At 40.2% G+C, this 23050-nt stretch overlaps 1 protein-coding gene across 9 annotated transcripts in view; it reads right to left on the bottom strand.

The window, feature by feature from the left end:
- The window catches only part of POLR3B (RNA polymerase III subunit B), a 123701-nt gene that overhangs the window by 56450 nt on the left and 44201 nt on the right, over positions 1-23050 (bottom strand). For all 9 annotated transcript variants that reach the window (XR_003998093.1, XM_030544965.1, XM_030544940.1 and 6 more), the window contains exons 14-18: positions 17249-17449; positions 14730-14892; positions 12147-12300; positions 5942-6016; positions 5025-5123 (exon numbers count right to left, since the gene is read on the bottom strand). Coding sequence is in view for 8 of the 9 variants with exons in the window: in XM_030544965.1 (XP_030400825.1) it covers positions 5025-5123; positions 5942-6016; positions 12147-12300; positions 14730-14892; positions 17249-17449 (692 nt within the window). In the remaining variant the exon portion in view is untranslated. The remainder of the gene's footprint in view (positions 1-5024; positions 5124-5941; positions 6017-12146; positions 12301-14729; positions 14893-17248; positions 17450-23050) is intronic.

Below are 23050 nucleotides of genomic sequence, written 5' to 3'. Positions count from 1 at the left end.
TCACCAGTTTGTACTAACAGTAATAGTTCTGCTTATATTAATTTGAGTAGCTTGGAAATTACTCACTGGCATGTCAACATATGCTACTGCTCTGCATTTGACAAAACAAACTGTGTTAAATGGACATCTGTCTTAGGAAATACAAGTATTAAAGCATCACCTGCAGATGAGCAAATCCAGAATAGCAGATGCCTGGACATCAGAGCTATTAGTAAATTTGAAGCGTGGACACATGCAGTGTCACGGCAAGCATACAACTGAAACACTAAATGCCACACAGAATAGTGAGATTCAGTCAAACTTGATGTGGTAGATTGTGTGTACAGTCAAGAAGTAGCAATCAGTTATTGCTATGATGAGCAAAGATTTGAAAGATTACAAAGGGCTCAAAACACATGTAAACAGAGACCGGACTAAGCAGAAGGTAGGCAGATCAGAGTGGTTACCTCAACACACTTCTGACTTCTTTAATTCTTTCAATTTTTCTTGTTACAATTCAGCAGAGCACCGTGCTACCAAGTGTGTGCAAGACATTTAGTCAAGAACATGATGTTGGTGATAAAACTAAGGTCCTTGTGCGTGTGCTCACGTACAACTAAAGGGCCAAATCATCAGCTGGTGTAAATCAGCACAGCACTGACTCCACTGGAGCTACATCGATTACACCTGCTGAGGATATGGTCCACAGTGTTTTTAACAGCAAGCCAAAATTTTCAAACAAATATAAATCTGCAAATCAAAATGTCATTGCCAGTACTGGACCCAACAACATGGGCAATATCAGATACACATGTAGGTTTTACAAAGGGATTATGAAGCGATGAGACACCTTGACAGACATTTGAAACTCCAAAGAAATAAATCCCCAGTTGGAATGCAAAATGTAAATAGCACAGACCACTGTAGCTAAGAAGAGGTGACTGTGTGACATCAGACAGGAGAAATGGCAATGGGATACCTCAGGGCTCGTGATCGGGTACTTCGATTATTCATCGCACATTAACTTGTATTGGTTGTACCAATATAAAGGACATTCTTAGCCATGTAAAGAGATTTAAGGATAACTGTAAATAAATTGCATACTAGTTCCCAGTGTGATGCTAAAACTGACAGATTTACTTCATCGTTTGTATTCAGAAATAACTATTGTATGGCCAGGGTGTTATAGCAAAATTACCAGATATATTTAGATCAAGTTTAGATGTGTTCATGGATAATGTAATACTCTTCCATACTTATAACAGGTAATTTGAACTAGATGACCATCTAGGGTCTCTTCCCATTATTATGTAAGAGTTATCCGTGATTCCATGCAGATTGCCAGGGATGTTCCAGGCTACTGTCTATTCAGGTGCCTTGTAGTTACTCTTTTCAACTGCAGTATGATCTGAAGGCAATTAACTTTGCCATAAGTAGTAATATGTTCCTTTTGTCCTGATCTTTGCTGATGCACTCAGGAAATCAGCCAAGAGTCCCCCAGAGCAACTTGTTAAAGTGAAAGGGCACAAACAACAGCAATGCAATTAATTGATGGAATGACTGTTTCATTTGGCAAAGGTGGAAGACACCAGGGGTTTGATCCAGCTCCCCTGAAATCAACGTGAGTCTCTCCACTGACTTCAGTGGTGGTTGGATCAGGCCATAGGACTTTTGAGGTATGTCTACACTGCAATGTAAGCCCAGGCTCACGGCTAACTCCCCTTGTGTCTACACTGCAACTGCACTAACCCAGGGTTCAGACCAACGGTCCCCATGGTCCACAGGGTCCAAGCTCGAGTCAAACCAGGACCCAGGGTCTGAGCCCTATTGCTATGCAGTGTAGATGCAGCCCCGCTTGACTCAGGTCCTCGGGGTCATCTGGAAGAATCCCACAATTCCATGTGAGAGCTTCCTTAGTTCTCTCTAACCAACAATCTGCAATGCACTCTATTGAAAACAGAAGCCCCACCTCCAGCAAACGGCAGATGCTCAGGCCAGCAGTAGCCCATTCTGTTCTGATCACTGCTCTGTAAGCACACTGTCAGAGAATTACTGGCGCTTGCAACGAAGAGCAAACCACTCAAGCAGTAAAGTTTTCCCACAGTACACTATGTTCCTAGGGCTAGAGAGGCCACATTTCGGGGGGGATGCATGTGTGTGATGATGTATAATTGAAGATGACCATTTATATCATTGTTGCTACCAGAGTTTTACAACTGCAACAAGTCTTATACAAAGTAGGTCACGTAAGGTACAACTTTTCCGTTAATTATCTGCTAAGTATGATAATCTTGTTTATATGCATGTATCATCTTTGCACCTGACTTCATGAATATTTGCTATGTATTTGTATCTCAAACATGTGTTTTGTTCTTGGCTGACATCCTCAAGGTAGTTTTACATCCCATCTAACCACACCAGTGTTGATGAACCATTCGATTGTGGATGGACCATTCAGGTGGTGACAGGCCATTAAAGGAGATCAGCTCTTCAATAAGTCTTCCTGCAAATGCTTAAAACAGCAAGGAACCAATGGCCACCCATGATTTATCAAAACATTTAAGGGCATGTGATGTGAAAAATGTGATCTAGGCCTCCATCTTTGTCAGTAACTTTTCATATACAGGGGTTGTGGGCTTTGTTTGGAACAGTAAATTTCCATGCACATGGCAGAGGATAAAAGACATCTCCATTTCGCCATTTTCCTGCTCCAATTCTCTGGACTGTGGTTTTTCAATTAAAAAGAGTATTTTGAACTATGGACTGAGGATCTCCCAATCTTTTGGAAGTTAACAGAGCAATTTTTAAAAACCAGCAGTTTATTCCATCACTGCTACAAACCTGATATAAGGACTTCGCAATCGTTTGTATGTATATATGATCTATTAACCATTTATAACTATTCTTTTCTTTTATTCATAAATCTTTAGTTAGTTTACTATGGATTGGATGACATCATGATATTTGGATAAGATCTGAGATAAATATTGACGTGATGGTAAGTGTCTGACTGATCCTTTGGGATTAGTAGAACCTCACATATGGTGAATTGGGTTTTCAATTACCAATTTCTATATGAGACCTGATTGTTGGGATGGGAGCCAAAGGCTGGAATGCCTAGAGGGGATCCTGTTTGGTTAATCAGTGTGGTGCTGCAGAAGACCTTTTGTTACTGGCGTGGTGAATCTAATTAAAGAATAAACCACCAGTTATTGGGTACTATCTGCCCTGTTTCTTGCAGTTTGCTCTGAGCATGGCATTCTCAGTGTGATCCATTCCAACCCCCTCCAGTCACAGTACAGACTCTGGGACATGGTTACTTTGACTCAGGTCTGTGCGGTGCTGTGTGGATGCCAGAACCCAAGGTTTGAGTAAGCCTCAGAAAATTCTTAACCTCAGGGTTAAAATACAACATAGATGCTCAAGCTCAAGGTTCCCTAACATGGGCCCACTGACTAGAGTCCCACTAACCCTGGTCTTATATTGCAGTGTAGACATACCCTTGAAGAACTGTAAAAATCATGCAGCGTATATGACAAAGATGTTTCAGAGAGGTAACTTGGGATATATTAGACCTGGTTTTTGAGTCAATAGGATATTCTCAGCTCAATAAAAGCCTGAGAAAAAGTGTGAATTAGTAGTATGGAAAGAAGGTTGTTTTAATTTTCGTGCTCTTTGGCCACAAATAGGCAATCACGGTCTAGAAACTCTGAAGTACAGAAACATGGTGCCTGGCCTCAGATGTGGATGGATTTAAAAACACAAAAACACACCACACAACAAAACACAAAAACAAAAAACACCCCGTTAAAAGCTCTCTAAGGACATTCCAGAGTATAACAGGATGCATAATGGTGCGGTATAAAAGTTTTATCAGGAGTGGTTTGGATGACCTGCATAATTATTTAATGGTTTGGCCAATTATGAGTATAAGAGATCATGAAAAACTCTCTCTGATAAAAATCACATATTCCATGTTTTTGTGGGTTAGAATTTATAAACTTAATTTCTCACAAAAAAATCAAACACTAAATTCACTTATTTGTGACTATCTCATAGATGATTTAGGTTTGGTGTAATCACAAATTGTTTCCTAAGCTTCTATTATCTCCTACTTGTATACTGTTATAAGCATAAGCAAGAGCTTGGTGTGGAAACAGCAACATCACAACATAATTAAGGCCCTACCAAATTCATGGTCCATTTTGGTCAATTTCATGGTCATAGAATTTAAAAAATAATAAATTTCATGACTTCAGCTATTTAAATCTGAAATTTCATGGTAATTGTAGGGGTCCTGGCCCAAAAAGGAGGTGGGGGGTGCAGGGGTCCACAAGATTATTGTAGAGGGGTTTGTGGTGCTTCTACCCTTACTTCTGCGCTGCTGCTGGTGGTGGTGCTGCCTTCAGAGCTGGGCAGCTGGAGAGTGGCAGCTGCTGGCTGGGAGCCCAGTTCTGAAGGCAGAGCCACTGCCAACAGCAGCAGCACAGAAGTAAGGATGGCCTGGTGTGTCATAGTGTGTATTGCCAACCTTACCTATGCAGTGCTGCCTGCAGAGCTGGGCCCTCAGTCAGCAGCTGCCACTCTCTGGCCATCCAGCTCTGAAGGCAGCAGTGCAGAAGTAAGGGTGGCATGGTATGGTATTGCCACCCTTACTTCTGCGCTGCTGCTGGTGGGGTGCTGCTTTCAAAGCTTGGTGCCCAGCCAACAGTCACCATTCTCCGGTCACTGAACTCTGAAAGCAGCACAAAAGTATGGGTGGCAATATCACAACCCCTCTAAAATAGCCTTCTGATCCCCTTGCAACTCCCTTTTGGACAGGATCCCCAATTTGAGAAACACTGGTCTCCCCCATGAAATCTGCATAGGATAGGGTAAAAACACACAAAAGACCAGATTTGATAGTCCATGACGTTTTTCATGGCTGTGAATTTGGTAGGGCCTTAAACTTAGTTAATGAACTTACATTTCAGAGAACAGAAAGGAAGAAGGCTATAATATACATATTTTTATTGTACCAGTATTTAGTCTGAATGTACACTTACTTAGTAATTGTATGTTCATACAGTGCAATGTTGCAGTCATTTTCCTCATTCACGTCCAAATATTCAACTAGGCCTTCATGCAAAAAATCTTCAAAATTCCTGTAATTGCCAAAAAAGGCACACACTGAGAAACATTTTATTCATATGCAAAAATAAAGTTAAAGTTACTAAAAGGAATGGACTTTTGTAAGGAAAGCAAACTAAACAAGTGGTCCTTATCTGCACCGAGTTACACAGATCTGAGAGAAAATTCTCTCTAAATATCTAAAGCAGACAAAACAATCTTACTTGTTTGCTTCAGGGGGATTCTTTTTTAAAATAGCTTTAATATTTTCATCATATCATAAAGGTAAGTATATTTTGTGGATGGACTAACAAATTTTCATGATTTTGCAAAACTGATTAGAAACTGAACTGAGATGCTTATATATGTATAAATATATATATTATACACTGTCTCTCTCAGACATGTGTGTACTCTTTCAAGAGTGATCAGTGATTTTTAATGCCTCAATTTCTGAGAGCCCAAGCTCTCACACATGATTAAAAGGTGCCTGATTTTCAGACAGCGGGTGCTCAGCATTTACTGAAAGACTCTCTAAGGGGTCTCAAATCAGGCACCAGAAGTCACTAGTTGCTTTTAAAAAATTTAGGTTATACATTTATTCTAATAACCACATATCACAACCTCAAATCAATAGCAGAAGAAGAGTCATGACTTTTTTGTATTCGATTTAAAAAGCAGAACATATCTGCTATTCTGATTCTTCATTCAGATGTGAGAGCAGACTTCTCCCATAAACATCTAACCAGCATTGCAATATCACAATAGAGCTCTTAATTCAGTCAAGGCATATTGTTATTACGTTTACAGATGGAGAGGAGTGGGGGCCAGACAGTCCTGTTGAGTAATTTACCTGTATCCCTGAGCAAGTTCTTCCATATGCTTGTCTGTAACTGCAGGTTTTTGCTTCTTTACAATTATATAGGGTCTAAATTGGAAAAAGCAATGTTGGAGTGGATATACACAGAATTAATATAAATATAAATTAAAGGTAACTTCAATGCATATGACAGCTAGTTTGTAAATCCACTTTTGGAAACCAAGTGCAGACGTAGAAGTACACATCATCTTAAACACGGTACTCATTTAAAAGAAGTAGAAGTGTAAATAGATTTATCTGCCATTTAGTTAATGTATTTATGCAGCTATAATTAGCCAGGCCATTAACTTGGATTGTTTTAAATCTGAATTTTATATTACCAGTGCAAGAAATCTATGCATCATACAACTTCCCCACAGAGTATAAACAAATGTTACTTTTAAAAGATACATATGACATAATACAATAAAGTTTAGAACTACATTTGAAGTAGATACATTTAATCTACAAAATTATTAAATTGGTTGCTTTGAAATATATTTGTCTCAACAGTACCAGACTAAAAATAGTTGTAAGCTCCTTGAGAGGGGGTGTTTACATATCAGTATTTTGTTCAGCGCTGAGCACAATCAGCGCTCAACAAATATATATTTAAGTTTGAATAGGACACATTTTGCTACTAACCGTTACCTAAAATGATATAAAATACAAAGACCATTCACTATGTGCTGCAGTAGATTAATCTATAACTTTTAGCAGCACATGAATCTCTGGAAGCTTCACCACCACGAGGAAACACTGACACAAAGAATGGCATGCAAGATCAAAACGTCAAGGGCTGTTGCTATTTGGACAAGTTGCTCTTGCAGAGTGCAGCAAATAAGTACAAGATACTTGTGCAGTCTGCTCTGAAGTCCAAATAACTGTCTGAGGGCTAATGAGCACTTTTAAATTGTTAAGAGGAGGATATGAACAATTGCAAAGGGAAAAAAACCTCACAGGAAAACGAACTGGGTAAGTTTTCTTGGACATCCACATTATTTCACTTGATGTTGCCTTTTTTTAGTTGGAACACAGATCAGATGGTTTTGCCGGCCCGCTAGATCTGAAGTTTGATTTGTACTCGTAGTGTTTGAATTGGAGAGTTAATTTCTCTGCCTTTGGAGTTCATTCCTGTCTGCGGATACTACTCAACCATCCCTGACAGGTCTGACTTATTGCTGGCTCACAAACCTACTGATGATGGAATGATTTTTGAGGCTTTGGAAAGCCTCAAATTGTATCAGCCACCATGTTTGGTTTTTAAAAGAAAGCTACCACTACTAGACAAGGTGATTGCCACTTTTAGGCATGAGTACTGCTGCTGATTGTGCACAGTTCATAGGTAAGTCACAGTTAGCCCAAGCTAAACTGTGCTTGTATTATTACCTCATCCTCTCTCTGCCCTCCCTTCTTGTTTGTTCACCCCTCTGTTGTGCCTTGTCTTTTAGACCCTAAACTCTTTGGAGCTGGGAACACCTTTTATTATGTACGGAAGTACCTAGCATAAGGGGGCTCTGATGTGAGAGGGTCTTTAGGCACCACCGTTACATGAATAATATGTATTTGAACTAAAATTACTATAGCTATTTACAGTCTCAAAACATTGTTACCTTTCTGTAAGACGTTCTTGTCCCTGTCTTCCTGCCCCAGCTTGTTTTGGCAACCCACCTCTCTCCCTTCCCTAGCACATTGTTGTGTGTTGAATTCAAGTGCTTTCTTTCAAATGTAAATTGTAAGCTTCTCGCGGCAGAAACGTTTTTGGTTTATGTTTGTCAAATGGGAACTACAGAAATAAGTCAAAATAGTGTGACATGTTTTCTTCTAATGAAAGCAAATAAGTACATCCCTTCGACACCTTTATCTAGCCCAGGTGTCGGCAACCTGTGGCACACGAGCCAATTTTTAATGGCACACAGGGCGGGCTGAGCTGCTTAGCCTGCTGCCGCTCTGGTGCCCGCTCCTGACAGCCAGGTACCCTCTGCCAGTCCCACTCAGCACCCACTGCTGGCCTGGGGAAAGGAACCCCAAGCTGGCAGGGGGCTGAGACCCCAGCTGGCAGGTGCCCACGGCTGAAACCCCAGAGCTACGGTGGGCTGAGCCACTCAGTCTGCAGCCACTCTGGGATTCCTGCTGCTAGCTCTTTGCCAGCCAGGGTCCCCCCCATGGCAGCCCCACTTACCTTGCGCAGGCGCCCTTCCAGACAGGGTCCAGGCCTGCGGCCCTGCTCAGCCCCACCGGGGCCAGCTCACTCACCTCAGCTGCCAATCTGGGGTTCCAGTTGCTGACCTCCTGCCAGCCCAGGTCTAGATCTCCAGCCTTGCTCAGCCTGCTTTCTGGCCTGGAGTCCCTGCAGGCCACCCTGGGCTCTTCTCCTGGCCTTGGATCACTGCTCTTCAGCCTCCCTGCTGTGGCCCACTGTTCCCAGCCTGGGACAGTGAGGGCTGCACACAAGGGAAGAGGGGGTACACCTCAGCACCCCCATCTTAAAATTGCTTATCTCAGACCACATTGCATCTGACCTTGTGCCTGCCTTCTATCGTCATTTTTTTCCCCACTGAGAGTTGAAGGGAACATTTGACAAAATGGCAGCTCTTAAGAAAGTGAAGCTAGATGTCTGATCATTTCAGCCTGCTTGGACAGATGCATTTGGGTTTATTGAAAAGAAGGACCGTGCTATTTGTGCTTTCTGTTATGAAAGTGTTGTTTGTCACACATCAAGTGTTTGACGACATCTTGAAACGAAGCAGGAGAAAACTTCTCGAAGCAGACAAGACTGAAATCAATCAAAAAGGCAGTAGCAGCCTATGAGAAGCAAAGTAGTGTTTTTAAAAGCTTAAGTTTCAGTAAAAATCAAGCTACAGAAGGAAGTTATAAGATTGCACAGTGCATTGCTAAAAACAGAAAGCCATTTACAGATGGGGAATATATATAAAAGAAGAAGTTTTTCTCAGCAGTTCGGAGATTTTTGTTCAATGATTTGCCAAATAAAGATATAATCATATCTAGAATAAAAGAACCGCCCATTTCTGCCAGAACAGTTGAGACGCATAAGTGAAATGGCAGAAAACATTAAGGAAAAGCAGACGACTGCATTGAAAGACACAGCAGTGTTTAGTGTTGCAGTTGAGAGTGTGGCTATAAACGACGTTCCATATTTGGCAGTTGATGCAAGATGCTATGCTTCCAATGAAATCCAGGAGGAACTTTGTTGCCTAAAACCCCTGCTTGGCACAACAAAGGGGGAAGATATACATACTGGAAAGTTTTGTAAACCATTTTGAACAATGAGGAGTTGACATCAGAAGAATATTGTGTGACAACAGATGGTGCTCCTGCCATGGTCAGAAAACAGAAGGGATTTGTAAAGTTACTTGAAAATCAAATTGGCCATCCGACAGTCAAATGTCTCTGTATCATCCATCAAGAAAACCTGTGTGCTAAAATTTCTAATTCAGAGCTTAATAATAAGATGAATACAGTGGTGCGAATTGTGAATTTCCTTGTTGCTCAATCTGCTTTGACTCACAGACGATTTCAAGCACTGCTAGAAGAGATGGACAGAGCTTATAACGACATCCCACTTCACAGCAACATTTGGTGGCTAAGTCATGGCAAAGTTTTGGTGCACTTTGTAAACTGTTTTGATGCAATCAAGGCCTTTTTGTCGGAAGAAGAGCAAAACTACCCCAACCTGGATGATGACAAATGGCTGTGTAAGCTCATGTTTTTAACTGATATCATCGCTCACCTAAATGAACTCAACCTCTGTCTCCAGGGTGCAGGGCTACAGTTCTGGATCTTTATGAAGCCTGCAAAGCATTTGTTGTGAAACTAACAGTTTTTTCCAGGGATATTCAAACTTCTACTTTCCGCTATTCCCAACTCATAAAAGAGCTATCGACACGTTGCGCTGTCAATGTCGATGAGGTTGGAAAGTACAAGCAGGAACCGGAATCAGAATTTTCTGACAGATTTCAAGTGACCACTCAGAAGCCTGTGTGCAGCTTAAAGTATCCAAATATATGCCTGACATTGGAAAACTCAGCAAGGAAAAGCAAGGGCAAGGATCACACTAAACTGATAAGATCTGCATTTTAAGTAAAGCTTCTGAAACATTTTGAAAACCTTGTTTACTTTACATATAACAGTAGTTGGGTTATATATTATAGACTTATAGAGAGGCCTTCTAAAAAACGTTAAAATGTATTACTGGCACGCGAAGCCTTAAATTAGAGTGTATAAATGAAGACTCGGTGCACCGCTGCTGAAAGGCTGCTGACCCCAAAGGAGATCAACTTATTTCAAAATAACTAGTTACAATTAAAATAAAGCCCTGATCCTGCAATGTGATGCTGAGGACAACAGGGTACCTTATGGGTACTTATGCACATCTTGCTGCAGGACTGCGACCTGTGCATTTCTTATAAAAACAGAAAAAAAAAAAAAGAAGAAAAGTGACAGTATTTCAAATATACTCATACCAAAGTTGCTAACGTTTTATTTCCTTGGGTGGTACGAGGGATATTTTTACTTTGTTTTCACTTCTGTTCAGAGTCATCTATTCGAGCAGCAGCTTGTTTTTTAATCTTCATTTACTCAATTGCACATTTATCCTACATTAAGGCTGAGACTTTCAAAGGAGCTAGAGGTCCTCAAAGCCCACTGAAATGGAATGGGGATTGTGTGCCTAAAACCCCATAGGCAACTTTGAAACCTGAGCCTAAAAGACACACAATATGTAATGGATAATTAAGTTACGTTCTTTAGAAAGATTTTTGGTGAGAAGTTGTGACAATCAGGGTCCAGATACCCCAAGGGGAGAACAAAAGATTTAAATCCCCAAAGTGAGCAGGTGAACTAAACGATTTATACTACAATAATACAGTATGCAAAGTATACAAGTAAGGTCTTGTGAAAGCTCGTAATGTTCTGAACTTGATAGTCATTAGGACAGGGGTCCCCAAACGTGGTGCCCACAGGCACCGGGCATCTAAATGCTCCCGCGTCCTGGCTGGCGGTTGAGCATCCGCTGAAATGCCGCCAAATTTAGGCAGCATTTCAGCGGCGACGCCTCTCAATGATGCCGCTTGCCGCTGACAAGCGACGTCATCGAGAGGCGTCGCCACTGAAATGCCGCAGAAATTCGGCGACATTTTGGCAGATGCTCGACCGCCACCACAGTCCTTCGTCTGGTGCCCGCCAAACGAAAAGGTTGGGGACCACTGCATTAGGAGATAAACATATGGAATGTGGTTATGAATCTATGTATTTATGAATATAGAAAACTGTGCTCATAATCTGTACTAAAACTGTTCTGCTGTAGTTGGAGTAAGTAGTGAGGCAGGGAGGGGATCTCCCCAAGCCAGATGTTTACATGAAACCAGCTTCAAGTAACCATTCATTGTCCAACTTGAGACGAAACAATGATGGACTACCAGAGTTAATGAGACAACATGGAGACATCCTGGCTATCAAGCCAAAAGGGAATTTTCCCCACACTGAATAACCATGAGTCATCATGGATGAGGAGGGTATCTTTTTAAAACAGACTTGGGAATTAAGTTTTTAAATCCAGAATTTTGGGGGGTGGGGGGGGGGGAGTCTAGAGCAGGAAGGCTGTCCATGAACACTGGATCCTTCCTATAGCTAGGGGGTATGCTGAGAAACGGTTAAGGAAATAGGCAACTTATATTAGAAAAGAGATTTTGTCTAATAAGGAAGTGTAAAGTCTAATGTTGCATCTTTATGTTTATTTTCTGTATTACTTGTGCGTGTTTGCTCTCCCTTATTAGTTGATCTTTGAAGCTGTGTTTTTTCTATTAAATGTTTTGTTGATTTTCACCCCAAGCAGGTCTCTGGTGTGTAAACAGCGTGGAATATGCATGCCAAAGCAAGCTGGTATCTGGGGGGCTGGTTTCATACCTTGGGAGTAACAAATCCGAGAGGAACAGTTCAAGTGTCTGGTAATTAAGAACTCAGGGAGGATGAATTTGGGGAGTCTTGGGACTGAAAGGACTGTTGGTGTCATCCTGCAAGAGCCTAGGGGGTGAGACCTTATGCTGTGGGTAGGTTACTGGTTTAGAGACCTGAGCCATAGCTGCACAGCACAGAGGCCCCAAAGGTTACAGGGGCAGGGCAGACAGTGACAGAATCCCTTACCAGTCTGGCTAGTCACCCAGTCATCACAGAAGTTTACCTGCACAATCTTCCTCCATCAGAGGAAATGTAGACACATCTGTCGGCAAGATTCGTGGAGATTGAAACAAATTCATTGATATAACCTGCTCGCCGCATTAGCCGAAACGTGTGAACTAGTTTCGGATGGTCTCGAATGACACCAAGGATGTTACCTGTTCAAGAAAATGAACATTTTATGATTAATGTTTTATTAGCTCCTTCCCTTCTTAAATGTGACAGGAAATACCTATAAGGTGAGTCTACGCTGCAGCTGGGAATGAGCCTCCCATGCTGAGTAGAGACAAACCAGAGTTTGCTATCTTTAGTGCGGTAGCTCAAGCAAGGCTATGTGGGCATTGCAGCAAGGGCAGTAGCTCTGGCTAGCCATCTGAGCTTGGACTCAGGCAGCTAACCTGAGCCACCACCCGGGCTGTAACGTCCACACTGCTATCTTTAGCATGCTACCTTGAGCAGAGCTAGCATGAGTCTGTCTACCTGGGCTGGGAGACTCACTCCCCATTGCTTGGTAGACATACCTGAAAAATTCCAGCTTTTCATCAAGAAACCAGAACATTCTCAAGTCAAAACCCCCAAAATATTTTGGTTTTGTCTGAAAATTTTAGGTTTTTCCTCCAACAAAACAAAAACAAAAAACAAACAAAAAACCACCACCACTTTATTTCAAGGAACACAGACACTTTCCACAATAATTTTTGTTTGTTCACAAAATATCTACTTTTCCATAGAAACAGTTTCATTCAAAAATTGTCTACCAACTCTACCAATATATTTCTATCAACTTCTCCACAGCATCTTGAACAAAAAATGATGTGCTCATTCCAGTTTCATTTTAATGAATTCCTATTCAGTATGCCTACAAAATTAGCCTTTTCATGTACAGGTAGGTAAAGTTTCTGAAGACTCGAACTCAAGAGCTCTTTGGCAAGTGTACGTGGGACGGACTAACCCAGAAATATTTATGACGACTTAAGAAATTAACATTCTCCCACACCCAAATATTTACATTAAGGTAACCGCACACAATAGCACTAGAACTTCCTTTTTAAGACCCAATTCAACAAATCATTCATATTTAGCAAAGCTTTTAGCATGCATGTTAACTGCTTTGCTGAATAAGGATGGACATAAGCATTTTGTCATCATCTCTGCAGACAATAGCGTAAAAATGTACTTTTAAAGACCTAGCAGAATTGAGATCATCATAGAACATAAAAAGAAATGGTGCAGGTACTTGGAATTCAGAGCAGTTTTTTTTTTAAAATGAACAAACAATAGCTAGAGATTGGTAATGGGATAGGGACCCCTTTTTCTTTGTAGGTCACTGGTTCAAATCTAACGTGTCAGTGGTCTGCAAGTCAAATTTTTAAGCACTGAAAAAAGCAAAATTGTAGATTTAATAGTGAAAGTCTTTTGCTCTCATTTAATTGTGTATTTTCTATTTTTAGGAATGCTACTTATCTCTGCAAAAGACATTGCTACCATATTCCACAGAAGCTGTGAACTAGGAAAAGTAAATGAGTCAGCATTTCTGTTATAAAACCCCATTTATAATCTAGGTGAAGTGTAACATGTGCATGGTTCATTAGCCTTTACAAAACACACACAGAAAAGCAAAGAAAGTCATTTTACTTCTTGAGGAATCTTTTCTGGAGAGAGGGACAGGGTACAAAAAACAAAAACAAAAAAATCTTTTGTTTATCTCCATCTTCTAAACTCTGAATTCAAAATGTAAATGAGGCCTTTTTGTTACCAAAAGAGACCAAATACTGGATGTCTGAAAAGTGGTTATTGAATGACAAAGAGCAAATTTTATTTCATACCTTTTAATCTGTTAGTATCACAAATGGTGAGACTGATATAATATTAAATGAGGATTTAGACAACAGACTTCAAGTCAATGTGTATATGCATAATATGCATTTTTTAAAGACACATGTCCACCCAATGAGCAAAAAAGAAAGAAGCTGGCCTATTCTCCTAGGTGAATTTTTGTAACTACCCATGATGGTGTAGGGAGTGCTGAGGGTGGTGGACTAGATGACCTCTTTAGGTGCCTTCCAGCCCTACATTTCTATGATTCTAGGATGGGAGTTCTCCCCAACAAAGATAAAAATATTTTTCAAGAGGACAGTAATGCTAACTTTATAACAAAATAAAAATTAGGACTTCAAACCCTGCATAGCATTACATTCCAGATAATATCACAATCGGTGTGGAATTAAAAGCGTGTCCGTGTGCATGTTTCATACAGTACTGTTAGGTACCATTTAAGAGCCAATATTTAAGGCGGCTTTAACACAGCCTCCAGTTTTGTGCCAGAAATTCTGCAGCCACAATGAACTGTGGTCATAATTTTTAGGGCATAAACAACAACTACAGATGACTAAATGCCATCATTTGGACGGTCAACTCTATCGGTAGGAGCAGTCAAGTAGATATCAAAACATTTGCACTTGAAATTGGTACATGAAAAACTGCATCTGCACTTGATTGTGATAAGAAAAGATGCTGAACAATTTTTAAAGTTTGCCCCCCCTATATCTGTGTCAAGATGTAGCAAGACTGATGGGAAGTTACATACCATTAAGGAAGACAAGGAACACATTTGGATATGAAAGTTCTTCTCCACATAGTAAGTTTACATCTTCTACTCCAAGGTTACTGGCTAATTTAATAATCGGGCCATCTTCCATATCCGTAGTAATGTGAGTCATCAGAGCTAGGTTTTTAACCAAACCACAAGCCTAAAAAACAAATATGAACAAGTTATTCCAAAGCATATATACTGATATTAAAAACAGTGCAGTTTGTAACATAATTCTGTAAGTACATACAACCTGTTTTACAACATAAGTGATAGAAATGAGGTTGAATACAAAATAATTCCCTCTAAGAAAAAATGGCTTACAAAAGAATCTGAGAAGAAAAAAAAAAAAAATAGAAAGTACATTCTAATCATCACACTGAAATTCTATGTTTTTAAATTCAAAATCTTCAATTTTGAATTCTAAAAGTGTGACTGCAAAGCTGCAGCTATTTTTCAAACTATTACAGTGTAGTAGTATTAAATTATGTAAAATACAAGATATATGCAACTATTTTAATTCCTACTGAGATCAAATTTTATTTTGAAAAGTGCTAAACTATAAGATATAAAATAGACCTTATTTATCTCTCCATGTAAAAGTTACTCTGAAATAGAATAATGCATCATTTAAAGAAATACAATTGAAAAAAATGACTCAGCATTATTAAAGAATTTGAAAATATGTAATATAGGCCTTTAGTATGGCTGAAAACTCATCTGTTCTTTTATCCTATATGTAGGTCTGTTTTTTATGTATTTAAGATTAGGATTTCACTGGTAAAATTAGAATTAACCAATGTGACAATAACTTGTTAGGATGCCAAATGTATGTTCATATTATTCATTGTAATCAATATAAAAAAAAAAGTACAGTGCTAAAATGGCAGCTTTTAAAGGAATCATAACAAAAGCTGTTTTGTCCACATGAAGGTATCTGACATCCCATATGCCACAAAGTAAGCTTTAAGAAAATAAACATCTTAAATTATATAATACTTGGACATTTCAGCAAATCACTTCACCTATTTAATGCAAATGGTTCATCCTGCTTATCTTCTAGTGCTGGAAAGTCCAGCACTCCCATCAGGCACTGTATCAAAACAATTTACTCCCACTATCAATGGTTTGGCGAGATAGTTTTACGATTTTGTTGCATTAAGAATTAGTGAAGAAAAATTTCTTCACTAACTACAGCAGTTTCTGTAATATTCACAAATTATTTACAATAACCTCTTCTCTGAAAGTCTAAGGCTCAGGCTGACATGGCAATCTCACAGTAGTAAGACACATCCATTTACAGCATAAAGGGATAAGAGCTTAAGACTCTTTGGACCCTTCAGCCCTGGCTGGTAGGGGGAGCAAGATGAGCTTCCAAAGAGAAGACAATGCCTGAGGTCATTCTGTTGCAAATCCAGATGAAGAGCTCCATATAGAGTCCCATTCAGCTCACCTCAGCCAAAAAGATATCTACCATAACAAGAAGTGAAGAGTGCAATGAGAGAGGACTGTGTTGGGGATCAGACGGCACATCCCCATGTCCCTTAGCTCTTCACTTGAAGTGGAGGAATAGACAATAGTGTCTCTGAATATGCCCCCTTCAACCTTTTTTTATTTTTTTTTAAATTAGGACAGTGATACTTAGAGGCAGCAGCCAAGATTCAGAGCTCCATTGTGTAATGTGCTGTAGGCACATAGAAAGAAACAGTCACTGCTCCACAGAGCTTAACATCTAAATAGGTAAAACAAATAATTATTCCCATTTTACAGACTGGGAACCAACATACAGAAAGAGTCAATTATTTACTCCAGGTCTCACAGAAAGTCTGTGGCAGAGGTGGGGATTAGTGCTTACTTGCAGCTCCATCTTGTGAATTTTAAAAGGGAAAAAGTTACCAGTCTCCCAGTGGTAGCCTGCCAAATCTAGGCTCTTAGGTAACCAGGATGCTGAGACTTAGCAAGCTGGGCACTCAGTGTTCCCTTGCATCCTGCAGTAGGAGCTGGGAGAGAGGCTCAGCTAAGCATGGAAAGCACTGGGAAAGGGGAAACTCAGCTATCTGTCCCACCTCCAGGAGCAAAAGCACCAGGCCTTCCTCCACTGTGGGAAAGAAAGGGGATAGACCTTGGGGAACAGAAAAAGTGAGAGTATAGGGAAGAAGGAAAGAATGACTTTGTGGATGGGGAAGAAGAAGAGCAGTATAGGAAGAAACTGAACTTCAAGCATCAGCCAAAGACTGCAAAAGATCCTAGAATAGGGCAAAGTAGGTAAAACAATTAATTAAGTGCTGATCTCACAGGAGGGTTAGGAGAACTTGTGGTGCTACTGGGAGCTTCACCTGAGTTGTGGAGTCAGCCCTTTGGGGTAATGAAGGGCAATTTCTCTTCCCCATAGCACTGTCTGCAAAGCTGATCTTCTGATATAGGACTGTTTGGTTCAAAAGACACTGTGCCTGCCTGCCTCCCTGGGTGTTGGGGGTGAGTGGAAAAGTGAGGGAAATAAAACGCAAGTTCCTTACCTCTCCTTCAGGAGTGTCTGATGGGCAAAGCATACCCCACTGAGATGGCTGAAGAGATCGGGGGCCACTCACTTTTCTTGTCTTTTCAAACTGAGAAGAGATTCTTGTCATCATTCCCAGAGCAGATATATAAGACAAGCGGGACAACACCTGTGTCACACCTTGGCGGTCCATTTTGAATCTTTTCAGTGACCAATTTCCCTACACAGCAAAGAAAACATGTATTCTTTCAAAATGCTACCATCATTTACCCCTTCTCCTGACCACTCATATTTCTTTTAGAGTAGTGACACTCAGACCTCAGTGGTTCAGGAGCCAAATCAGCCATCAACATTATTCAAAAAAGCCACAGGAGTTGGAATTCATTGTTTTATTTACTATTTTTATGTATATATGCTATTCTCACAGCAAAATAACTGACCAAGTATTATTATTTTATCAATAGAGTAAAAGCATCCTGATTGGTTAATAATTAAATCCTCAGTGTTTTACCATCATGTGCTGCAAACAGTTGCAGGAGACACGTTAAAGAGCCACTTGCAGCTCTTGAGCCTCCATCCCAGTATCACTGTTTTAGAATATTTCTGACAAACCAATTGAGGATCTCTGCATTGCAGATGCTGTGCATTTTATAAACAACCTTCTACTTTCTTATTTGCATCTAAAGATATTCCCCAGGCTAGAGTCTAAATTGCATAGTCTATTCCCACAGCTCGCATTGGCTGGGAATAGCGAATTGTGGCCACTGGGAGCTGCATGCAGCCGTGCCTGTGGACCATCAATGTAAACAAACGGTCTTGCAGCCCACCGGCAGATTACCCTGACAGATCGCAGGTTGCACACCAATGTCCTAGAGACTGTTCAAAAACGAGGGGCATAGCACTGATCCTGTGGATCTGCGACACTTTACCAAACAGAATTTGTTCTGTGTTTACAAGGAACATTCCAGGAGAACGAACAGTCAGTGTGATTAAGTGCTTGAAGAGGAAAGTCAAATGAGTGTAGACACCATCAAAGCTGTTCTTTTGCTCAACTCAATATTAACACTTGTTCCGTGTCATATGATAAACTCATTCATAACACTAAGATACTGGAGGAGGGGAGGAGGAGGAGGAATGAGGGGGGGAAATCCTCCACCTTGGTAAATACACACGTTGCTGTCAAGTAGGAAGCTGATGACAGCAACACCAGGACTTTTTTTTATTTTTTAAAGAAATGTACTTTTGCACTTTATAGGAGTCTTTTAAACCAAAGGAAAAAAAAGAAAAAGAAAAAGAAAAGAACCACCACCACACCATGGAAGTGTCCCGGTTTTTAATTTTGAAAATGATTACCTTTGCTATAAACATGTAGGAAAAAGACACTGTACCACTAATTCAACTATGCACAAGTTACTTTTGCCTGAAGGAGACCAGTGATCTAAATTTACAACCTGAGCGTGCTGTGCTGAAAATTACCCCAGAATTAGGAAAGGTCAGGACTGCAAAACATTCACTCTCTCTCTCTCAGTAAAACTGACCGATTTCTTAATCTCTGGCAAGAGTATCACTAGTAATACCTCAGAGACGGATGTTGCTGGAAGAAAACATCAAACAGAGTTTAAGCCAGCTGATGCACTTCCCTCTGGTTGTGACTACCACACCTAGACTGAACAGTTTGGGTCAGGTTGGCATCGGTGGCAATTGCTGTCCTGCATTGGACTAACTGCTCTTTCCTGAATCACCATGTACATGTTGCATTTCCCCCATCCACTTCTCTTCAGTCTGTTAGGGTATGTCTACACAGCAGCTGGGAGGTGCAAGCCTCAGCTTGGGTAGAGTTAGCATGCTAAAAATAGTGTGTCCACAACAGCATGGGCAGTGGCTTGGGCTCACTGCCAGAGTACTATCCTGCCCAACCTCTGCCACACTGCTATTTTTAGGCGCTAGCTCGAGCTGAGCTAGCGCATGTATGTCTACCTGAGCTGGGAACTACATCTCCCAGTTGATGTGTAGTCATACCCTCAAGTAGGGAGAGATTCTTCTTCATGTTTGAGTGGGAAGGGAGCTAATGATCCAGCATGAATTTTTGCAATCGTGTCAAGAAGGACTTGGAAAGATCTATGGGGATGAGAGACCCACACTTCATAGTCTGAGCAGATTATGTACAGTTGATTCCTTTGTTGTCATCTGTGTTTGACTCACTAGATCTCTTGGTCTTCAAGAATTCTTCTTAGGGCAGAAACCTGTTGTCTTTGTTGACATATAACAGTACTTGCTGGTGAACTTTTAACTGTGACTGCATTTTCCTTGCAGCTAACCACAAATCGGTGAATTAACAGAAGTTTTATCTTGGCCTCCACAATCAGCTCCAAGTCCCTCCTGCATTTGGCTTGATGAGAATGTCATCCCAGATAGGTTAAAATAGATACCAATAGATACCAAAACTATAGAGGTCCACACTTTCTTAAAGACTCTGGGGGCAGAAAAGAGTCCAATCAGATGTGTTCTTGTATTGATATGGTCTGTCATAATAGAAGCAGAGGAATCAACTGTGATTTTCATATAGGCTTTGTCAAGTCTATCAACATCATGATATCCTTGGGATTACTGCAGCTATGGAATGAAATGTCTTTGTGGAACTTCAAATACTTAATATTTTGCTAAGGAACTTCAAGCCCAATATTGTTCTGATATCTTGGGGCCAACAAAGATATATTACCAAGTGCCTACTTTGTTCCCCTGTTGGACAGATTCCAAACTCTCTATTGACATTAGGTATTCTATGGCACAGAACAGATTGCAGCATTTCTGCAAATTCCTGGATTTGGGAGACTATATGAACCTGCTAAATTCAGCACAAGGTCTGGGACGTAATCTCTGTGGGGAGTTTCCAGAATCCACTTGTTGGATATAGCATGTTCTATTCCATTTAGAAAAGAAAGATTCCACCACTAATTATGTAGGTCTGCTTACCCTAGCTGCCATCGGGCTGTCTGGTATAGGACTAGCTGGTTGGAAATATGGCATACATATCCTTCTCTGCTGTATCTTCCTCAAGATTGCCTCTGTTGAAACCTGTGTCCTTTCTAGGGAATTCTTTCAGTGGATGCTAGCAAAAGAAATTCTTGACTTAGTTTAGGACCTAATTGCCTGAAATCACTTCAGAGAGTAGTTTGTTGGGCTTCTTAAAGTTAGAGTTGTTACCATGTTATTCATTTTCTCACTGTCCAGAAGACTGAGCCAAACCTTGTGGCTACTTTGCCTACATATCTCTGAAGTGCAAAGCTATTTCCTGGCTGTGATGAAGGACATGACCAGGACACTTGGTGATCAGACTAGACTATTTTGTCTTTTGGGACCTTAGTTCAGTTCCTTAATTTAGGCAATGGCTGCCCAGGAGAAGCATGTGGAAACTGATGAAGCTTGAAGTAAGGCACAATCTTACAATCCATAAGGTCCTCGTAGAGGAAGTCCTCCTTCATCAAGAATGAAGTCTTGGATGTGGGCCACCATTGCTACATCTACTTTGAGTAGACTAAAGGAGCAATATTTTCCATTGGAAGTGCACAAAACTTGCCATATTGGTATTAGGCAATCCTTTTCTAGATGTCCCTAGTCTCTCAATGAGGTTTTCCACAGAGGCATGAATGGCATTTCATGGTACTTTGGGCAATACAGAATAAGCCACATTGTGGCTACAGGATTCAACTCCTCAGTCTCAGTTTGGAGGCCAAGAGCCACAACTACTCTGTGTTTCACAGACTTGAACATTTCAGGCAGGAAGAAATACTCCTGTGTTTCTTTAGCAGACTTTTGCACTCTTATTCAGACAACACCTTCTCCTCACTGAATGAGCTGTCTGAGGAGCAAAACCTTACTGAGGAAAGGGTGACTGCATATGTTCCACCTTTTGGCTTCCTTAAGCCATTCGCCATTTAGAATGCCTATATTTCTTCCTCACTCTTTCTACTACAGAGAAGAAGAGTCCCATTGACTCAACCTCAAATTCTGGTCACTCTGACTAATCCAGTCACTACTTGTTCTTCTTCAGGATCTGATCTTGATAGCCCACTCTGTGTATTCTTGCTCTTCATCCTCACCCGAGCCGGAGAAGAATAATTCTCTTGGCAGGCACTTAAATGAAGGAGAAGCAGCCTAGTTTGAGGAGTTGTATGGACCTTTAGAAACTATGCAAACTTAACACTGTCCAGAAAAATGAGTGGCAGGTGACAGAATGTAAATGTAGATGAAACAGTACACTAACATTCCTATAACAAATAAGAAAAGCATGGTCTTTCAGAGTAAAGAGACTCCTGGTTATGATATATCTTTTCATTGTCCCAAGAGCTTGCAAACATACAGATTTAGAAATGTTAAAGCCTGTAAAATTACTGCATGTTTCACTTATTCCTCCACCCCTCCTTTTACTTTTGGAAAACTAAATATAAAGTCTGTAGTAAGCATCAACGAACACCACATAGATGGCTGAAACAGGAATGCTATGGATTCTTCTACACGCTGTGGGTGTAATTATGAATCTGCTGATCTATTCCATGTTCTCAGGGATTATCCTTAAAAACTTTCTGGTGAGATTTGTTCTACTATAACATGACTCTTGGAAACAGAACTTGTTTAGTTTCCTGAAGAGTATACAATGAGCATTATTCCTCAGAAATTATTTCCAATGGTTCAGAGCAGATGGCTTTTAATTGCTTGTGTGGTAGTGGGAAAAAAAATTCTTAAGACAGTGGAAGGAGGAAGAATTTATAGTATATACTGAATAGTTGGCAGATTTATCTCTGTCAGCCCAAATGCAAAAACTGGCATCTGCTAGAAGAAGCCACTAGGATTTAGAAGACAGATCTGTCAGTCTTTTTTAGTTATTGGCATTATAAGATTTAACTATATTTGGTACACTCAAAACTAAACACAAGATTAGCTTTATAATTGGACTCTGCTAGTTACAGACTAAGATGTTTTTCCACATGATTTGTAGTGCCAATTTTGTTTTTAAAAAATGAAGAAAAACTCAACCTGATGCTAAGCAGAAAAAAAGGCCAAGAATTCCAAAGGTTGTGCAATATGTATTTAAAGTAATTTTTTTAATTGTTAACTGTTAGACTACTTTGAATTAAATCTATTTAAAAAAAAACAGAATTAATTAATTCAAGAATTTCAAAATGCTTCACTATTATTAGCTAAACCTTAGTGTCCCTCATAGCAACCTCATTTTACAGTTGGGTAAACTGAGGTTCAGATCTGGAGTTGCATCATTGTGCTTTCGCAAAAATAAAAAAAGTACCTACTTGAATTTTGTTGAGATGGAAAACAGCAAGCAACCAGAGATCAAAACATCCTAAGAAGTTTATAGAATTGATCTTGTTACCAGCTTTCACCCAGTTCCCCTAAGCAACTCTAAGTTGTTCAGAACTTCTGAGTTGAACATCTGAACAAGGTTCACCTCTGAGCCCAGGTCCTTTTAACCAAGAGAAAACAGATACATGGGCTCCAGAGTAAACTACATGTACATATTGAAATTAATTACTTCTTTAGTTCTTGGATCAATAGTATTTTAAAAAGCACCTAGCAGCTTGCCCAGTTTTACAGGATAAGTCAACATCAGACAGAAAGAGAACACAGAAGTCCTAGTCCCCTGGTATAGCCAGTAGACTGTATCATTACTCTTAATTGTAATCACCTGTGAACAAAAAGAAGCATGGTCCCTTTAAAAGGTCCAGAGCTGTAGCAGATCTTCAGTTTTACTCAATTTACAAACTAGAGCAGGTTGAAAATTTGAGGTTTTGAAACTTATTTTTTGCAA

The sequence above is a fragment of the Gopherus evgoodei genome, chromosome 1, assembly GCF_007399415.2.
Source record: "Gopherus evgoodei ecotype Sinaloan lineage chromosome 1, rGopEvg1_v1.p, whole genome shotgun sequence".
NCBI classification, from domain to species: Eukaryota; Metazoa; Chordata; order Testudines; family Testudinidae; genus Gopherus; species Gopherus evgoodei.
The sequence above is the reverse complement of the archived record's forward strand: the minus strand, read 5'-3'. Positions and strand labels throughout refer to the sequence as shown.